This window comes from Electrona antarctica, assembly GCF_951216825.1.
Source record: "Electrona antarctica genome assembly, chromosome: 16".
NCBI classification, from domain to species: domain Eukaryota; kingdom Metazoa; phylum Chordata; class Actinopteri; order Myctophiformes; family Myctophidae; genus Electrona; species Electrona antarctica.
The window spans coordinates 2,426,201-2,445,019 of NC_136797.1; the positions used below are offsets into that span (position 1 = coordinate 2,426,201).

General features: G+C 46.4%; 1 protein-coding gene across 1 annotated transcript in view; it reads right to left on the reverse strand.

Moving 5' to 3' along the window:
• Positions 1–18,819, reverse strand: part of LOC306940280 (mucin-2-like) — a gene marked incomplete at both ends in the record, with an annotated part of 62,084 nt that overhangs the window by 12,114 nt on the left and 31,151 nt on the right. Inside the window, 8 exons of the mRNA XM_079525302.1 lie at positions 5,110–5,295; positions 7,802–7,912; positions 9,935–10,073; positions 10,460–10,611; positions 12,106–12,197; positions 13,035–13,102; positions 15,797–16,061; positions 18,066–18,192. Of these exons, the coding sequence (XP_079381428.1) occupies positions 5,110–5,295; positions 7,802–7,912; positions 9,935–10,073; positions 10,460–10,611; positions 12,106–12,197; positions 13,035–13,102; positions 15,797–16,061; positions 18,066–18,192 (1,140 nt within the window). The remainder of the gene's footprint in view (positions 1–5,109; positions 5,296–7,801; positions 7,913–9,934; positions 10,074–10,459; positions 10,612–12,105; positions 12,198–13,034; positions 13,103–15,796; positions 16,062–18,065; positions 18,193–18,819) is intronic.

An 18,819-nucleotide genomic window follows, 5' to 3' on the forward strand; every position in this document is an offset into this window, starting at 1 on the left:
TTAAGCATTTATTTCATATTTACATGTCTTATGTGGACTCTAACATTACACCTAGCTACATGTTTAAGCATTTATTTCAGACATGCTCTAGTATGTGAAGAGTCTGCTTGTGCTATTAACCCATTTTGGAAAAAAAAAAGCTGGAGTTTGCGCGATGGCAGTCTCTCAGTCAAATCTGGTCACATTTAACACTACAGTGTCTGTGAGGTCTTTCTGACTTTATTACATGGCTTGGTTGAATGCTTGATTCTGATTGGTCAATCGCTTAATTCAGCGGTGAATTATGTGTCGATAATGACCGCTCCGCTGTAGAACAGACCGCTGCCTAATCAAACCCTCTGAGCACCAGCTGCACGGCTGCGCCCGCTTGATTTACTGCTGTTTCCAACATGACAGCCATGTAAACACACACACACACACTAGTGACACACAATGTCATTTACAGCTAAACATTGCTCTTAAAAATGCAGGACCCGAAAATGGATTCTATTTGATCAACTCACTTCCTTGTTTTCCGACAGTGCTTCAGCCCTGCAGCTGCAGACGCAGCCAGCGCGAACTTATGGAATACTTTTTTTGTTGTGTTTTGGGTCAATGTATTAATTTATCTTAGTTAGCCATGTAATAAGCGGGATAATATCTGGCTAGGTGGTCATTATCGGGAGATAATTCACCGACAGGGAGTTTAACCACCGAGGCGAAGCCTCCCTGAAGGGAGTGTAACTGTAAATGTGCCACGTCTCTGTGTGTGTTCAGTTGTAATGCACGTTCCACACCCCCACAGGGTATCGAGTCGGTCGGACCCACGGTTCTCCAGAACCACCACATTGGCTCTACCAGTGGGCCTAATCAGCCTAAATCCCCTCACCTGTGCAACTTCCAGCCTCTGCCTCAACAATTGATTGCCATGGCAACCCCACACCTGCCAATTGATTACTTAACCAGTACACTTTTCAGTGGCCTCGGTTACACGATCAAAGTCAAAGTCAAACGATTTGTCACACACGTTACCGCAGTGAAATCTGTTCGCCGCACCCAAGGAGCGGTGAGCTGCAGCCGTGCCGCGCTCGGGAATCATTTGATTAGTAGATTTGACCCCCCCAATCCAACCCATTGATGCCGAGTGCCAAGCAGGGAGACATTGGGTCCCATTTTTACAGTCCCCGGCCGGGGATTGAACCCCGACCTACCAGTTTCAGGGCGGACACTCTAACCACAAGGCCACTGAGCTGGTGATGCACAACATGTACTCAGAATGAATGAATTCATTCCGAACAGAGATTCATACCCAACTGTTTACATGGAACCTGAATACAAGTATTCCTATTCCTCTCATTGTTTACACGACCAAAGCATTCATTCTGAATATAACTTTGGACTATAGAGATGGCCAACCCATAACCGTTACCCCTTAAGAAATGAATAACCGACAAACACTAACAGCTATTATCTGATAAAATAAAATAAAAAATATATTTTGAAGCGCAGTCCCTGCAACCACACGCGACCTCCACCCAAAACAACCCAGAACTAAAGAACACAGCATCCATACACCCATACACTGCAATTGGCAATGGCACTGTAATTCACCGATGGGTTTGTAAATAGCACATTTTATTATGGTGTATTTGTATTTGTCTAATGGGTAAAATAGCGCATTTGTTGCGCACATAAAATGTCTCCAAATGGCCATCCCTGCTTGGACATGCAGGGCATAAATACATGTATTCCAAACTCCCAGTAGCATTCGGAATAACGTGTTTATATGGTGATCTATAGCGATTCAAACGGTATATACCACCACCCCTCCAGACCGGAATGAAAATTAATTCGGAATGGGATATTCTATCCAATTGAGGTGTTTACATGGGAATGGGATATTCTATCCAATTGAGGTGTCTACATGGGAATGGGATATTCTATCCAATTGAGGTGTTTACATGGGGATGGGATATTCTATCCAATTGAGGTGTTTACATGGGAATGGGATATTCTATCCAATTGAGGTGTTTACATGGGAATGGGATATTCTATCCAATTGAGGTGTTTACATGGGCATCTTTATTCTGATGACTGGAATGAATCCATTCATTCCGAATTAATGTCTGCATGTAAATGTGGCCACAGTCCGTTTGCACTCTTCACACACAGGCAGACTGGCAGATACAGAGATCTCCATGTGGGAAACAGACAGGCAGATACAGAGATCTCCATGTGGGAAACAGACAGGCAGATACAGAGATCTCCATGTGGGAAACAGACAGGCAGATACAGAGATCTCCATGTGGGAAACAGACAGGCAGATACAGAGATCTCCATGTGGGAAACAGACAGGCAGATACAGAGATCTCCATGTGGGACACAGACAGGCAGATACAGAGATCTCCATGTGGGAAACAGACAGGCAGATACAGAGATCTCCATGTGGGAAACAGACAGACAGATACAGAGATCTCCATGTGGGAAACAGACAGGCAGATACAGAGATCTCCATGTGGGAAACAGACTGGCAGATACAGAGATCTCCATGTGGGAAACAGACAGGCAGATACAGAGATCTCCATGTGGGAAACAGACAGGCAGATACAGAGATCTCCATGTGGGACACAGACAGGCAGATCCAGAGATCTCCATGTGGGACACAGACAGGCAGATCCAGAGATCTCCATGTGGGAAACAGACAGGCAGATACAGAGATCTCCATGTGGGACACAGACAGGCAGATACAGAGATCTCCATGTGGGAAACAGACAGGCAGATACAGAGATCTCCATGTGGGAAACAGACAGGCAGATACAGAGATCTCCATGTGGGACACAGACAGGCAGATACAGAGATCTCCATGTGGGAAACAGACAGGCAGATACAGAGATCTCCATGTGGGAAACAGACAGACAGATACAGAGATCTCCATGTGGGAAACAGACAGGCAGATACAGAGATCTCCATGTGGGAAACAGACTGGCAGATACAGAGATCTCCATGTGGGAAACAGACAGGCAGATACAGAGATCTCCATGTGGGAAACAGACAGGCAGATACAGAGATCTCCATGTGGGACACAGACAGGCAGATCCAGAGATCTCCATGTGGGACACAGACAGGCAGATCCAGAGATCTCCATGTGGGAAACAGACAGGCAGATACAGAGATCTCCATGTGGGAAACAGACAGGCAGATACAGAGATCTCCATGTGGGAAACAGACAGACAGATACAGAGATCTCCATGTGGGACACAGACAGGCAGATACAGAGATCTCCATGTGGGAAACAGACAGGCAGATACAGAGATCTCCATGTGGGACACAGACAGGCAGATACAGAGATCTCCATGTGGGACACAGACAGGTAGATACAGAGATCTCCATGTGGGAAACAGACAGGCAGATACAGAGATCTCCATGTGGGAAACAGACAGGCAGATACAGAGATCTCCATGTGGGAAACAGACAGGCAGATACAGAGATCTCCATGTGGGACACAGACAGGCAGATACAGAGATCTCCATGTGGGACACAGACAGGCAGATACAGAGATCTCCATGTGGGAAACAGACTGGCAGATACAGAGATCTCCATGTGGGAAACAGACAGATACAGAGATCTCCATGTGGGAAACAGACTGGCAGATACAGAGATCTCCATGTGGGAAACAGACAGGCAGATACAGAGATCTCCATGTGGGACACAGACAGGCAGATACAGAGATCTCCATGTGGGACACAGACAGGTAGATACAGAGATCTCCATGTGGGAAACAGACAGGCAGATACAGAGATCTCCATGTGGGAAACAGACAGGCAGATACAGAGATCTCCATGTGGGAAACAGACAGGCAGATACAGAGATCTCCATGTGGGACACAGACAGGCAGATACAGAGATCTCCATGTGGGACACAGACAGGCAGATACAGAGATCTCCATGTGGGAAACAGACTGGCAGATACAGAGATCTCCATGTGGGAAACAGACAGATACAGAGATCTCCATGTGGGAAACAGACTGGCAGATACAGAGATCTCCATGTGGGAAACAGACAGGCAGATACAGAGATCTCCATGTGGGAAACAGACAGGCAGATACAGAGATCTCCATGTGGGAAACAGACAGGCAGATACAGAGATCTCCATGTGGGACACAGACAGGCAGATACAGAGATCTCCATGTGGGAAACAGACTGGCAGATACAGAGATCTCCATGTGGGACACAGACAGGCAGATACAGAGATCTCCATGTGGGAAACAGACAGGCAGATACAGAGATCTCCATGTGGGAAACAGACAGACAGATACAGACAGACAGACAGACAGTTAAAACGGGTGCTATGACACGTTGACAACGGGTATTATTAGGTTCCCAAGTTGCATCATTCCCAATTAGACACTAGGCCAACAGGCACGTACAAGTCTAGTATTTGTAATGACACAAATGTTGCCACTACGACCTAAAATGTCCCTCTAGGAACATCGCTAGCCTACTAGCCTAGCCACCCGGCCGGCTGCGCTCGCTCTTCGGGAGAACGAGAGCAGCTGATGTTTATTGTTTTGATTAGGCGTTCCATCATGCTCGTTTGAAGCACGGCTAGATGGTGATGCTGGTCTATATTGTACCATGTATGTTAGAGAGATGGTGATGCTGGTCTATATTGTACCATGTATGTTAGAGAGATGGTGATGCTGGTCTATATTGTACCATGTATATTAGAGAGATGAAGATGCTGGTCTATATTGTACCATGTATGTTAGAGAGATGAAGATGCTGGTCTATATTGTACCATGTATGCTAGAGAGATGAAGATGCTGGTCTATATTGTACCTTGTATGTTAGAGAGATGTTGATGCTGGTCTATATTGTACCATGTATGTTAGAGAGATGAAGATGCTGGTCTATATTGTACCATGTATGTTAGAGAGATGAAGATGCTGGTCTATATTGTACCATGTATGTTAGAGAGATGAAGATGCTGGTCTATATTGTACCATGTATGTTAGAGAGATGAAGATGCTGGTCTATATTGTACCATGTACAGTATGTTAGAGAGATGAAGATGCTGGTCTATATTGTACCTTGTATGTTAGAGAGATGAAGATGCTGGTCTATATTGTACCTTGTACGTTGGAGAGACCTTGATGAAGATGCTGGTCTTCTTGTCCCACATGAGGACCAGGCCGTTCTGGGTCTCCACCACCAGGTAGATCCCGGCGGAGCTGACGTGGAACGGCACCGCGTGGCCCCCCGCCCCCCCGCCGTGGACCAGCTGGTAGCTGTCCTCCGTTAGCTCCAGCTCAGAGTCCTACGAGGACACAAACAGAAACACAACACCGTTAGCTGCAGCTCAGAGTCCTACGAGGACACAAACAGAAACACAACACCGTTAGCTGCAGCTCAGAGTCCTACGAGGACACAAACAGAAACACAACACCGTTAGCTGCAGCTCAGAGTCCTACGAGGACACAAACAGAAACACAACACCGTTAGCTGCAGCTCAGAGTCCTACGAGGACACAAACAGAAACACAACACCGTTAGCTGCAGCTCAGAGTCCTACGAGGACACAAACAGAAACACAACACCGTTAGCTGCAGCTCAGAGTCCTACGAGGACACAAACAGAAACACAACACCGTTAGCTGCAGCTCAGAGTCCTACGAGGACACAAACAGAAACACAACACCGTTAGCTGCAGCTCAGAGTCCTACGAGGACACAAACAGAAACACAACACCGTTAGCTGCAGCTCAGAGTCCTACGAGGACACAAACAGAAACACAACACCGTTAGCTGCAGCTCAGAGTCCTACGAGGACACAAACAGAAACACAACACCGTTAGCTGCAGCTCAGAGTCCTACGAGGACACAAACAGAAACACAACACCGTTAGCTGCAGCTCAGAGTCCTACGAGGACACAAACAGAAACACAACACCGTTAGCTGCAGCTCAGAGTCCTACGAGGACACAAACAGAAACACAACACCGTTAGCTGCAGCTCAGAGTCCTACGAGGACACAAACAGAAACACAACACCGTTAGCTGCAGCTCAGAGTCCTACGAGGACACAAACAGAAACACAACACCGTTAGCTGCAGCTCAGAGTCCTACGAGGACACAAACAGAAACACAACACCGTTAGCTGCAGCTCAGAGTCCTACGAGGACACAAACAGAAACACAACACCGTTAGCTGCAGCTCAGAGTCCTACGAGGACACAAACAGAAACACAACACCGTTAGCTGCAGCTCAGAGTCCTACGAGGACACAAACAGAAACACAACACCGTGCGACGTAGCAATGTTACACCAGAGGGGCTGGTTTAACCTCATTAACCCATTTAGGCCTGACGTCAACATTTAAAATATGTCTTCTGAATCATGACAATTTTCTGAAATACCTCATGTTTCTGTATCAGTGGTGCTCAATATTTCATGTCAAGGACCCCAAAAATGATATGTAATTGGCCTCCAACCCCCCCATCTGAAAATATGTTGTTCCAGGAACCCCTCAGAAGCAAAGATTTGAGTTAAAAACGTTCGCTCTGAAAGAATATATATTCAAAGATTTGTACCACATTTTCATGATGTTTCAAAAATAGCAGACCTACAAGCTCGTAGCGCGCCACTCGGTGGCGCGCTATGAGCTTGTAGATCTGCTATTTTTCAATAGCTAAAGTATAACATAATGTTTAAAACACCAATTGGGGTTCTCGTCCAGCTTTTCGTACAGCTGCAATGTTGGTGAGTTTGATGTTGTTTAATACACTTAGATAGGACCTTTCTGATTGGATGAATGGGCTGCCTATGGGAAGTGTCACCTAGGTAGCACCTTGCTGGCAAGATGGCCGCTGTCTGAATATGGCCAATGGGAGACTCGGAGTCCTATTGAGGACACAAATACAACACGACACAACGGGAGACTCTGCTGCTGCTATTCATTTACTTTATGTATGTATTTATTTACCCCATTCAGAATGGGAACCCCTTTTGGTGTTTTAAGCATTATGTTATGCTTTAGCTGTTGAAAAATAGCAGGTCTGCTATTTTTGAAAAATCGTGAAAATGTGGCACAAATCTTTGAATATATATTCTTTCAGAGTGAACGGTTTTAGCTCAAATCTTTGCTTCAAAGGGACAAATCTTTGTCCCTGGAACAACATATTTTCAGATAGGGGTCGGCGGCCAATTACATAGAATTTTTGGGGACATTGACATGAAATATTGAGAAACAGAAATCTTTCATGATTTAGAACTAAGTCATTTTTTAAATTTCGATGTCAGGCCTTAACCGTTTCTGTCCGTAGGACGTCGCCACACGTCCTAGGGGTCCCAATCGACACGTACATCCGACGTGTGAGGACGTCTTAGCGCATCCTCAATGATACGGGGCGAGATAAGAATATTCTGAATTTTTTCCTATTTTTATTTGTCAGTTCGCCTTTCGGCTACCGTATGCTACACTCTAGGCAATTGTTAGCTTACCATTGACTTAGCCGTTAGCGCGGTCGGAAAGAATGACTCGTCTCTCCTAATCCAGGGCGCTCTCCGTGGTGTTGAACGGATTGATATACTGGCGCTTCATTTCTGCTCCTCATCCGTCTCTCCCGCAAAATATGAACGCTTTTTGGATCATATATCGTATAAACTAAAATTATCGCAATGTAAGCTAGCTATGTAAAGTCAACTTTTTTTAGTGGATTGTTTCCGGGTCGTGGGTTTCCGAGTAAAAGCGGCCATGTTGTTCCGGCACCCCAGAGCTCCTATTTTGAAGGACTTCCGGCACTGATTGTGTTAAAGGTGTGATTCTTTACCCCCAGGAAGATCCTGATGGACTTGGAGCAGGTGGTTCCTGTGGTTCCACACGGGACGTTCTCCGTGATCACCCTGAAGCTGCCGTTGGGCTGCTGACCGCCACAGTAGTCCTGGAGGACAACAGAGGACAACAGAGGACATCAGGGGACAACAGAGGACAATAGAGAGCATTACAGGCCCTGCTGACCGCCACAGTAGTCCTGGAGGACAACACAGGACAACACAGGACATCAGGGGACAACAGAGGACATCAGAGGACAATACAGGACATCAGGGGACATCAGGGGACAACAGAGAACATCAGAGGACAACACAGGACATCAGAGGACAACACAGGACAATACAGGACAACACAGGACAATACAGGACATCAGGGGACAACACAGGACAACACAGGACATCAGAGGACAACACAGGACAATACAGGACAACACAGGACATCAGGGGACAACACAGGACAACACAGGACATCAGAGGACAACACAGGACAATACAGGACAACACAGGACAACACAGGACATCAGGGGACAACAGAGGACATCAGAGGACAATACAGGACATCAGGGGACATCAGAGGACAACACAGGACATCAGAGGACAACACAGGACAACACAGGACAACAGAGGACAACAGAGGACATCAGGGGACAACACAGGACATCAGGGGACATCAGAGGACAACACAGGACAACACAGGACATCAGAGGACATCAGAGGACATCAGAGGACATCAGAGGACAACACAGGACAACACAGGACAACAGAGGACAACAGAGGACATCAGGGGACAACACAGGACAACAGAGGACAACAGAGGACATCAGGGGACAACACAGGACATCAGGGGACAACACAGGACAACACAGGACATCACAGGACAACAGAGGACATCAGGGGACAACACAGGACAACACAGGACATCACAGGACAACACAGGACATCACAGGACAACAGAGGACATCAGGGGACAACACAGGACAACACAGGACAACACAGGACAACACAGGACATCACAGGACAACACAGGACATCAGGGGACAACACAGGACAACAGAGGACAACAGAGGACATCAGGGGACAACACAGGACATCAGAGGACAACACAGGACAACAGAGGACATCAGGGGACAACAGAGGACATCAGGGGACAACAGAGGACATCAGGGGACAACAGAGGACATCAGGGGACAACACAGGACAACACAGGACAACACAGGACAACACAGGACATCACAGGACAACACAGGACATCAGGGGACAACACAGGACAACAGAGGACAACAGAGGACATCAGGGGACAACACAGGACATCAGAGGACAACACAGGACAACAGAGGACATCAGGGGACAACAGAGGACATCAGGGGACAACAGAGGACATCAGGGGACAACAGAGGACATCAGGGGACAACAGAGGACATCAGGGGACAACAGAGGACATCAGGGGACAACAGAGGACATCAGGGGACAACAGAGGACATCAGAGCAGTGGTGGAAAAAGTACAACAATATTTTACTTAAGTAGAAGTATAAAAGTACCTCAAATTAAATGTACTTAAGTACAAAAAGTACCCGGTGTAAAATGTACTTAAGTATAAAAGTAAGTCCAAAAGTGGCTATATTTCAACACTCGTTTCGAAACTGGCCATTTATTATTTGTTGTTGTGTTTACACACCCTCAGGGTGCAAGCAAGCTCACACAAAAATATATTTCAGATGGGAGTCCACAGTCATTTAGGGGAGAATGGGGAGAGCCATTGCAATTTGCAAAACAGACATTATAATTGTGTGAATTCACGCATTATAATTAGCCCTTCACTAATTAAGCCCCACCCACTAGCTGCGAGGGCAAACTGTCTCCCATTGAGATGCATGTTAAATGATTTCTCCATAAAAATAATCTTCTAAATCTAGTCAAAAAGCCTGCAGTAGGCTATAGGCCTACTAAGCTAAGCTGTGTATGTGACGAAAACTAAACTGTAATAACCACACACACACACACACACACACACACACACACACACACACACACACACACACACACACACACACACACACACACACACACACACACACACACACACACACACACACACACACACACACACACACACACACACACACACACACACCTGTGTCAGAGTGTATTCACAGCTTCCCTCGAAGTTGTAGCGTTTCCCGTCAAAGGTGATGTAATGTCCGTCGCCGTACACCGAGCATGTCCCGAAGCACGGGGCGCTGGAACACTGCCACCTGTGGTCCCTACAGGTACTGCAGGGAGATAATAATAATATGGAACACTGCCACCTGTGGTCCTTACAGGTACTGCAGGGAGATAATAATAATATGGAACACTGCCACCTGTGGTCCCTACAGGTACTGCAGGGAGATAATAATAATATGGAACACTGCCACCTGTGGTCCCTACAGGTACTGCAGGGAGATAATAATAATATGGAACACTGCCACCTGTGGTCCTTACAGGTACTGCAGGGAGATAATAATAATAACAATGTCTTAATTTCTGACTTCAGCATGGGGGGGGGGGACAGAAGGCGTGGATTTTCAGAGTACAATCTTCCTCATCTTCCTGGCACTCTAAGCGCCTTTTATTTTGGAAGAATTCCCCGCCGGCGGCATAAGAAGTGTTAACTCACCAGGTGTTACAGTCCACCTTGATGCTGGCTCCAGGCTGATAGGGGGCGCCGTTGTAGAAGCACGGACACACCTCTGGCCTGACGCAGCCTCCTCTCCCGTCCATCACCAGGCCGGACGGACACACACACCCAGGGACACACTCCGTCCTCACCTGGGGGTCATTAACATAACTTATTACACACACACACACACACACACACACTCTGTCCTCACCTGGGGGTCATTAACATAACTTATTACACACACACACACACACACTCTGTGCTCACCTGGGGGTCATTAACATAACTTATTACACACACACACACACACACACACACTCTGTGCTCACCTGGGGGTCATTAACATAACTTATTACACACACACACACACACACACACACTCTGTGCTCACCTGGGGGTCATTAACATAACTTATTACACACACACACACACACACACTCTGTCCTCACCTGGGGGTCATTGACATAACTTATTACACACACACACACACACACACACTCTGTGCTCACCTGGGGGTCATTAACATAACTTATTACACACACACACACACACACACACACTCTGTGCTCACCTGGGGGTCATTAACATAACTTATTACACACACACACACACACACACACACACACACACACTCTGTGCTCACCTGGGGGTCATTAACATAACTTATTACACACACACACACACACACACACACTCTGTGCTCACCTGGGGGTCATTAACATAACTTATTACACACACACACACACACACACACACACACACTCTGTGCTCACCTGGGGGTCATTAACATAACTTATTACACACACACACACACACACACACACACACACACTCTGTGCTCACCTGGGGGTCATTAACATAACTTATTACACACACACACACACACACACACTCTGTCCTCACCTGGGGGTCATTGACATAACTTATTACACACACACACACACACACACTCTGTCCTCACCTGGGGGTCATTGACATAACTTATTACACACACACACACACACACACACTCTGTGCTCACCTGGGGGTCATTAACATAACTTATTACACACACACACACACACACACTCTGTCCTCACCTGGGGGTCATTGACATAACTTATTACACACACACACACACTCTGTGCTCACCTGGGGGTCATTAACATAACTTATTACACACACACACACACACACACACACACACACACACACACACACACACACACACACACACACACACACACACACACACACACACACACACACACACACACACACACACACACACACACACACACACACACACACGCACTCTGTCCTCACCTGGGGGTCATTAACATAACTTATTACACACACACACACACACACACACACACACACACACACACACACACACACACACACACACACACACACACACACACACACACACACACACACACACACACACACACACACACACACACACACTCTGTCCTCACCTGGGGGTCATTAACATAACTTATTACACACACACACACTAGGGATGCCGCCGATTAATCGGTTTTCCAATTAATCGCGGGAGTCTCCGAAATCGTGCGTGCGTGCGTGCGTGCGTGCGTGCGTGCGTGCGTGCGTGCGTGCGTGCGTGCGTGCGTGCGTGCGTGCGTGCGTGTACGTACACAGTCCATGTCCAGAGTCTGGCAGCTCTGCTGACATTCAGGTCCAGGACCAACTCCGGAGCAGTTGAAGAACACCATGGGAGAGATGCATGCTGGGTAGTGGTACAAAAACACACCTTTGATTGGTTGACTGGATGGAGCGTCTCCAGTCCCGCCCCCTTTCAACAACAGTCATGACAACATTCGGCCCAAAATATTGTGTTTGTTGTCATGATTTGTCACGATCTGAGATGGCTTTGTGTGAGGCTTACAGGTCTTTAAATAAATACTTTGACTGAGAGACTGCCATCGCGCAAATTCCAGCTTTTCACTCATTTTTTTAAATGAGCACATAATACATAATAGCACATAATAGCACAGGCAGACTCTTCACATACTAGAGCATGTCTGAAAAAAGTGTCAGAGCTGAAATCAACATGTAAATATGAAATAAATGCTTAAATATGTAGCTAGGTGTAAATGTTAGAGTCCACAGAAGACATGTAAATATGAAATAAATGCTTAAACATGTAGCTAGGTGTAATGTTAGAGACCACAGAAGACATGTAAATATGAAATAAATGCTTAAACATGTAGCTAGGTGTAATGTTAGAGTCCACAGAAGACATGTAAATATGAAATGAATGCTTAGACATGTAGCTAGGTGTAAATGTTAGAGTCCACAGAAGTGAACCTTTCAAGCCTGTTTTCTCAACTCGCTGTTTCTCTGCAAGACATTACTCTATAAGCCATATCTCCAAAACTGGTGGGTCAAACTGAACAACCAATATGTCAATTTGAAGCTGTGATTCCCTGCTTTCACATGACATGAACAAACGGAAATTCTAAACAAATCCAATGGCAGCCCCTCAGTCAAATGTGGACACATATTATTATGTGTTAACGTCAGAGCACAATGTGCACGTGGAGCTGTAAAGAGGAACATTTACCTTGACCAGCTGACAGCATGACGTTGCCATGGTCTCCCAGGCAGCTGAGACGTCCCATCGTACAGGTGCTGAGGAAACACACACACATAAACACAATACAATGAGACGTCCCATCGTACAGGTGCTGAGGAAACACACACACATAAACACAATACAATGAGTCGTCCCATCGTACAGGTGCTGAGGAAACACACACAATACAATACAATGAGACGTCCCATCGTACAGGTGCTGAGGAAACACACACAATACAATACATTACAATGAGACGTCCCATCGTACAGGTGCTGAGGAAACACACAAAATACAATACAATACAATGAGTCGTCCCATCGTACAGGTGCTGAGGAAACACACACAATACAATACAATGAGACGTCCCATCGTACAGGTGCTGAGGAAACACACACAATACAATACAATACAATGAGACGTCCCATCGTACAGGTGCTGAGGAAACACACACAATACAATACAATACAATACAATGAGACGTCCCATCGTACAGGTGCTGAGGAAACACACACATAAACACAATACAATGAGTCGTCCCATCGTACAGGTGCTGAGGAAACACACACATAAACACAATACAATGAGTCGTCCCATCGTACAGGTGCTGAGGAAACACACACAATACAATACAATACAATGCAATGAGACGTCCCATCGTACAGGTGCTGAGGAAACACACACAATACAATACAATACAATACAATGAGACGTCCCATCGTACAGGTGCTGAGGAAACACACACAATACAATACAATACAATGAGACGTCCCATCGTACAGGTGCTGAGGAAACACACACACACAATACAATACAATACAATGAGACGTCCCATCGTACAGGTGCTGAGGAAACACACACACACATACAATACAATACAATACAATGAGACGTCCCATCGTACAGGTGCTGAGGAAACACACAAAATACAATACAATGAGTCGTCCCATCGTACAGGTGCTGAGGAAACACACACAATACAATACAATACAATGAGACGTCCCATCGTACAGGTGCTGAGGAAACACACACACACATACAATACAATACAATGAGACGTCCCATCGTACAGGTGCTGAGGAAACACACACACATAAACACAATACAATACAATGAGACGTCCCATCGTACAGGTGCTGAGGAAACACACACACATAAACACAATACAATACAATGAGACGTCCCATCGTACAGGTGCTGAGGAAACACACACACATAAACACAATACAATACAATGAGACGTCCCATCGTACAGGTGCTGAGGAAACACACACAATACAATACAATGAGACGTCCCATCGTACAGGTGCTGAGGAAACACACACAATACAATACAATACAATACAATGAGACGTCCCATCGTACAGGTGCTGAGGAAACACACACAATACAATACAATGAGACGTCCCATCGTACAGGTGCTGAGGAAACACACACAATACAATACAATACAATACAATGAGACGTCCCATCGTACAGGTGCTGAGGAAACACACACACATAAACACAATACAATACAATGAGTCGTCCCATCGTACAGGTGCTGAGGAAACACACACACATAAACACAATACAATGAGTCGTCCCATCGTACAGGAGCTGAGGAAACACACACAATACAATACAATACAATGAGACGTCCCATCGTACAGGTGCTGAGGAAACACACACAATACAATACAATACAATACAATGAGACGTCCCATCGTACAGGTGCTGAGGAAACACACAAAATACAATACAATACAATGAGTCGTCCCATCGTACAGGTGCTGAGGAAACACACACAATACAATACAATACAATGAGTCGTCCCATCGTACAGGTGCTGAGGAAACACACAAAATACAATACAATACAATGAGTCGTCCCATCGTACAGGAGCTGAGGAAACACACACAATACAATACAATACAATACAATACAATGAGTCGTCCCATCGTACAGGAGCTGAGGAAACACACACAATACAATACAATACAATACAATACAATGAGTCGTCCCATCGTACAGGTGCTGAAGATACCCTGGAACAACATATTTTCAGGCCAAATACAGATAATTCTGGGAGTCCTTGACATGAAAAAGGTTGAGAACCACTGACATAGAAACATACATCATGCTCTGATGAAGGCTGCATAGCCGAAACGCGTAAGCGTTCCTTTTTGGTGTGTGCCAATAAAGAAATGGAAATGTGAGTACTTTGTCCGCCGTTTGTTTAATTTTTGGATGTGCTACCTTTTGGAATTTCTTTAAAAAATCCTATTTTTTTATGTATATTGGATTTGGGTTTGGCACTCCACTGAAAACCATTGCTGATGCGCAACCTCTTTTTCTCATATAGAAACAAAGGGTTTTTCAGAAAACTGTCATTAGATCTGGTCTCAGGTCAGAATGGGTGTTAATCCTTAGCCTGGTTAATAAACCAGACCCAATCAGCCGTTGGCAAAAAAAAATATTAGGGTTAGGGTCTGGCGAGGCTCAGTAGCACGCCTCTTTCCTACAACCGAGAACAGGTCGGGCCAATCGGGACACGGTATGCAATATGGGCGGGCTTTGGTACAGTGACGTTCAATGCTTGAGACCTTTGACTGACAGTAGCTCTGACCAATTGCGTCAAAGAGAAAATGTTTGAACCCGCCCCCCGGGAAATGAAATCCAAGTGGAGCCAGCCCAGACTAATATACCGCGACAGTGTTGTGTGATATTAGTCTGGCTTATTAGCCAGGCTAGTTAATCCTGGTACGTACCAGGTGATACCGTCCTTGTTGACCAGCACCTCCCCGGGCAGCAGCGTGCTGCCCCCCCGGTCGTAGCAGGGGCAGCCCGTGGGGGGCACGCATTTACCCCCGTCGTCCAGATAGCTCCCCTCGGGGCAGACGCAGCCGTCCGTGGGGGAGGGGGGGGCCACGGAGCAGGTGGGGTCGGACCCTCCCAGGCAGCGGCACGTCCTCCTGGCCGATGGGACGCTGTAGCTGTAGACCATGGTGCTGGGGCAGGACGTCACGTACTTGCCTAAACCCAGAACAACCAATCAGGGGTTGAATTAGTTTGACTAATTATTATGACCAAAAATAAATGTTCGTCGACTACCTTATAGTACCGTAGTTACCTTTTTTCACTGAAAAATACTAAATTACAAAAACTAAGCTACTGACAATTTCGTCAACAAATAATACAAACTAGACTAAAATGTTAGGAAGGGACTAGTGGACAAGAGATACAGTATCAGTAAAAGACACAAGTCAGTTTATACTTGGATGCATGCTGAAAATAGCAGATCTACAAGCTCACAACGCGCGACGCGCTCGGCTATTTTCAGCATGCAACCGATTGTAAAATGACTTATTCTGGATCTCTTGTCCACTAGTCCCCTTCCTGGCTTCAGGGAGTTTAACCACCAATTTCCTGAAGGTGAATTATCTCCCGACAACGACCACCTAGCCAGATATTATCCCTTACGTATTCTCACCACACACAGAGCGTCTCCACCCTGCCAGATGGACTCTAACAGTAGGTACTCACCACACACAGAGCGTCTCCAAACTGCCAGATGGACTCTAACAGTAGGTACTCACCACACACAGAGCGTCTCCAAACTGCCAGATGGACTCTAACAGTAGGTACTCACCACACACAGAGCGTCTCCACCCTGCCAGATGGACTCTAACAGTAGGTACTCACCACACACAGAGCGTCTCCACCCTGCCAGATGGACTCTAACAGTAGGTACTCACCACACACAGAGCGTCTCCACCCTGCCAGATGGACTCTAACAGTAGGTACTCACCACACACAGAGCGTCTCCACCCTGCCAGATGGACTCTAACAGTAGGTACTCACCACACACAGAGCGTCTCCACCCTGCCAGATGGACTCTAACAGTAGGTACTCACCACACACAGAGCGTCTCCAAACTGCCAGATGGACTCTAACAGTAGGTACTCACCACACACAGAGCGTCTCCACCCTGCCAGATGGACTCTAACAGTAGGTACTCACCACACACAGAGCGTCTCCACCCTGCCAGATGGACTCTAACAGTAGGTACTCACCACACACAGAGCGTCTCCACCCTGCCAGATGGACTCTAACAGTAGGTACAGTAGGTACTCACCACACACAGAGCGTCTCCACCCTGCCAGATGGACTCTAACAGTAGGTACTCACCACACACAGAGCGTCTCCAAACTGCCAGATGGACTCTAACAGTAGGTACTCACCACACACAGAGCGTCTCCACCCTGCCAGATGGACTCTAACAGTAGGTACTCACCACACACAGAGCGTCTCCACCCTGCCAGATGGACTCTAACAGTAGGTACTCACCACACACAGAGCGTCTCCACCCTGCCAGATGGACTCTAACAGTAGGTACTCACCACACACAGAGCGTCTCCACCCTGCCAGATGGACTCTAACAGTAGGTACTCACCACACACAGAGCGTCTCCACCCTGCCAGATGGACTCTAACAGTAGGTACTCACCACACACAGAGCGTCTCCACCCTGCCAGATGGACTCTAACAGTAGGTACTCACCACACACAGAGCGTCTCCACCCTGCCAGATGGACTCTAACAGTAGGTACTCACCACACACAGAGCGTCTCCACCCTGCCAGATGGACTCTAACAGTAGGTACTCACCACACACAGAGCGTCTCCAAACTGCCAGATGGACTCTAACAGTAGGTACTCACCACACACAGAGCGTCTCCACCCTGCCAGATGGACTCTAACAGTAGGTACTCACCACACACAGAGCGTCTCCACCCTGCCAGATGGACTCTAACAGTAGGTACTCACCACACACAGAGCGTCTCCACCCTGCCAGATGGACTCTAACAGTAGGTACTCACCACACACAGAGCGTCTCCACCCTGCCAGATGGACTCTAACAGTAGGTACAGTGTGTACAGTAGGTACAGTAGGTACTCACCACACACAGAGCGTCTCCAAACTGCCAGATGGACTCTAACAGTAGGTACAGTGTGTACAGTGTGTACAGTAGGTACTCACCACACACAGAGCGTCTCCAAACTGCCAGATGGACTCCGGCAGCAGAGCAGGCCTGAACGTAGGAAGACATCACGGCACACATGCAGTCCTCGCTCTTCTCACAGTTACACGTGTCGTAGAGGCAGTTCTGTAACGTAAACAACAACAACAACATTCTGTCAACGTAAACAACAACAACATGCAGTTACACGCAGTGTTGATTTTGTCGACTAAAACTATGACGAAAAATGCTCGTCGACTCCCTTTTTTCACTGACAAAAACGACATGAAAACTAATTAAAAACTAAGCCATGATGACTAAAACTAAGACTAAATATACTGACAATTTCGTCAACAAATAAAAACTAGACTATAATGTTAGGAAGGAACTAGTGGACAAGAGATCCAGTATGAGTCATTTTACACTTGGTTGTATGCTGAAAATAGCCGATCTACACGCTAGTTAGTTCGTTTTTATGTAGTTTTCGTCTGTGAAAAAAGGGAGTCGACGAATATTTTTCGTCATAGTATTAGTCGACGAAAACAACACTGGTTACCAATGATACTAATTAATTTTAAGGAGCCTTCATTATTGGTAAGACCTCTGAAAGGAGGTAAGAAAGACCTCTGAAAGGAGGTAAGAAAGACCTCTGAAAGGAGGTAAGAAAGACCTCTGAAAGGAGGTAAGAAAGAGGCCCAAAGTCATTCCAATATATGGCTGAACATCATGTGTCACATGATGTTCAGCCATATTGGAATTCATATTGATATATAT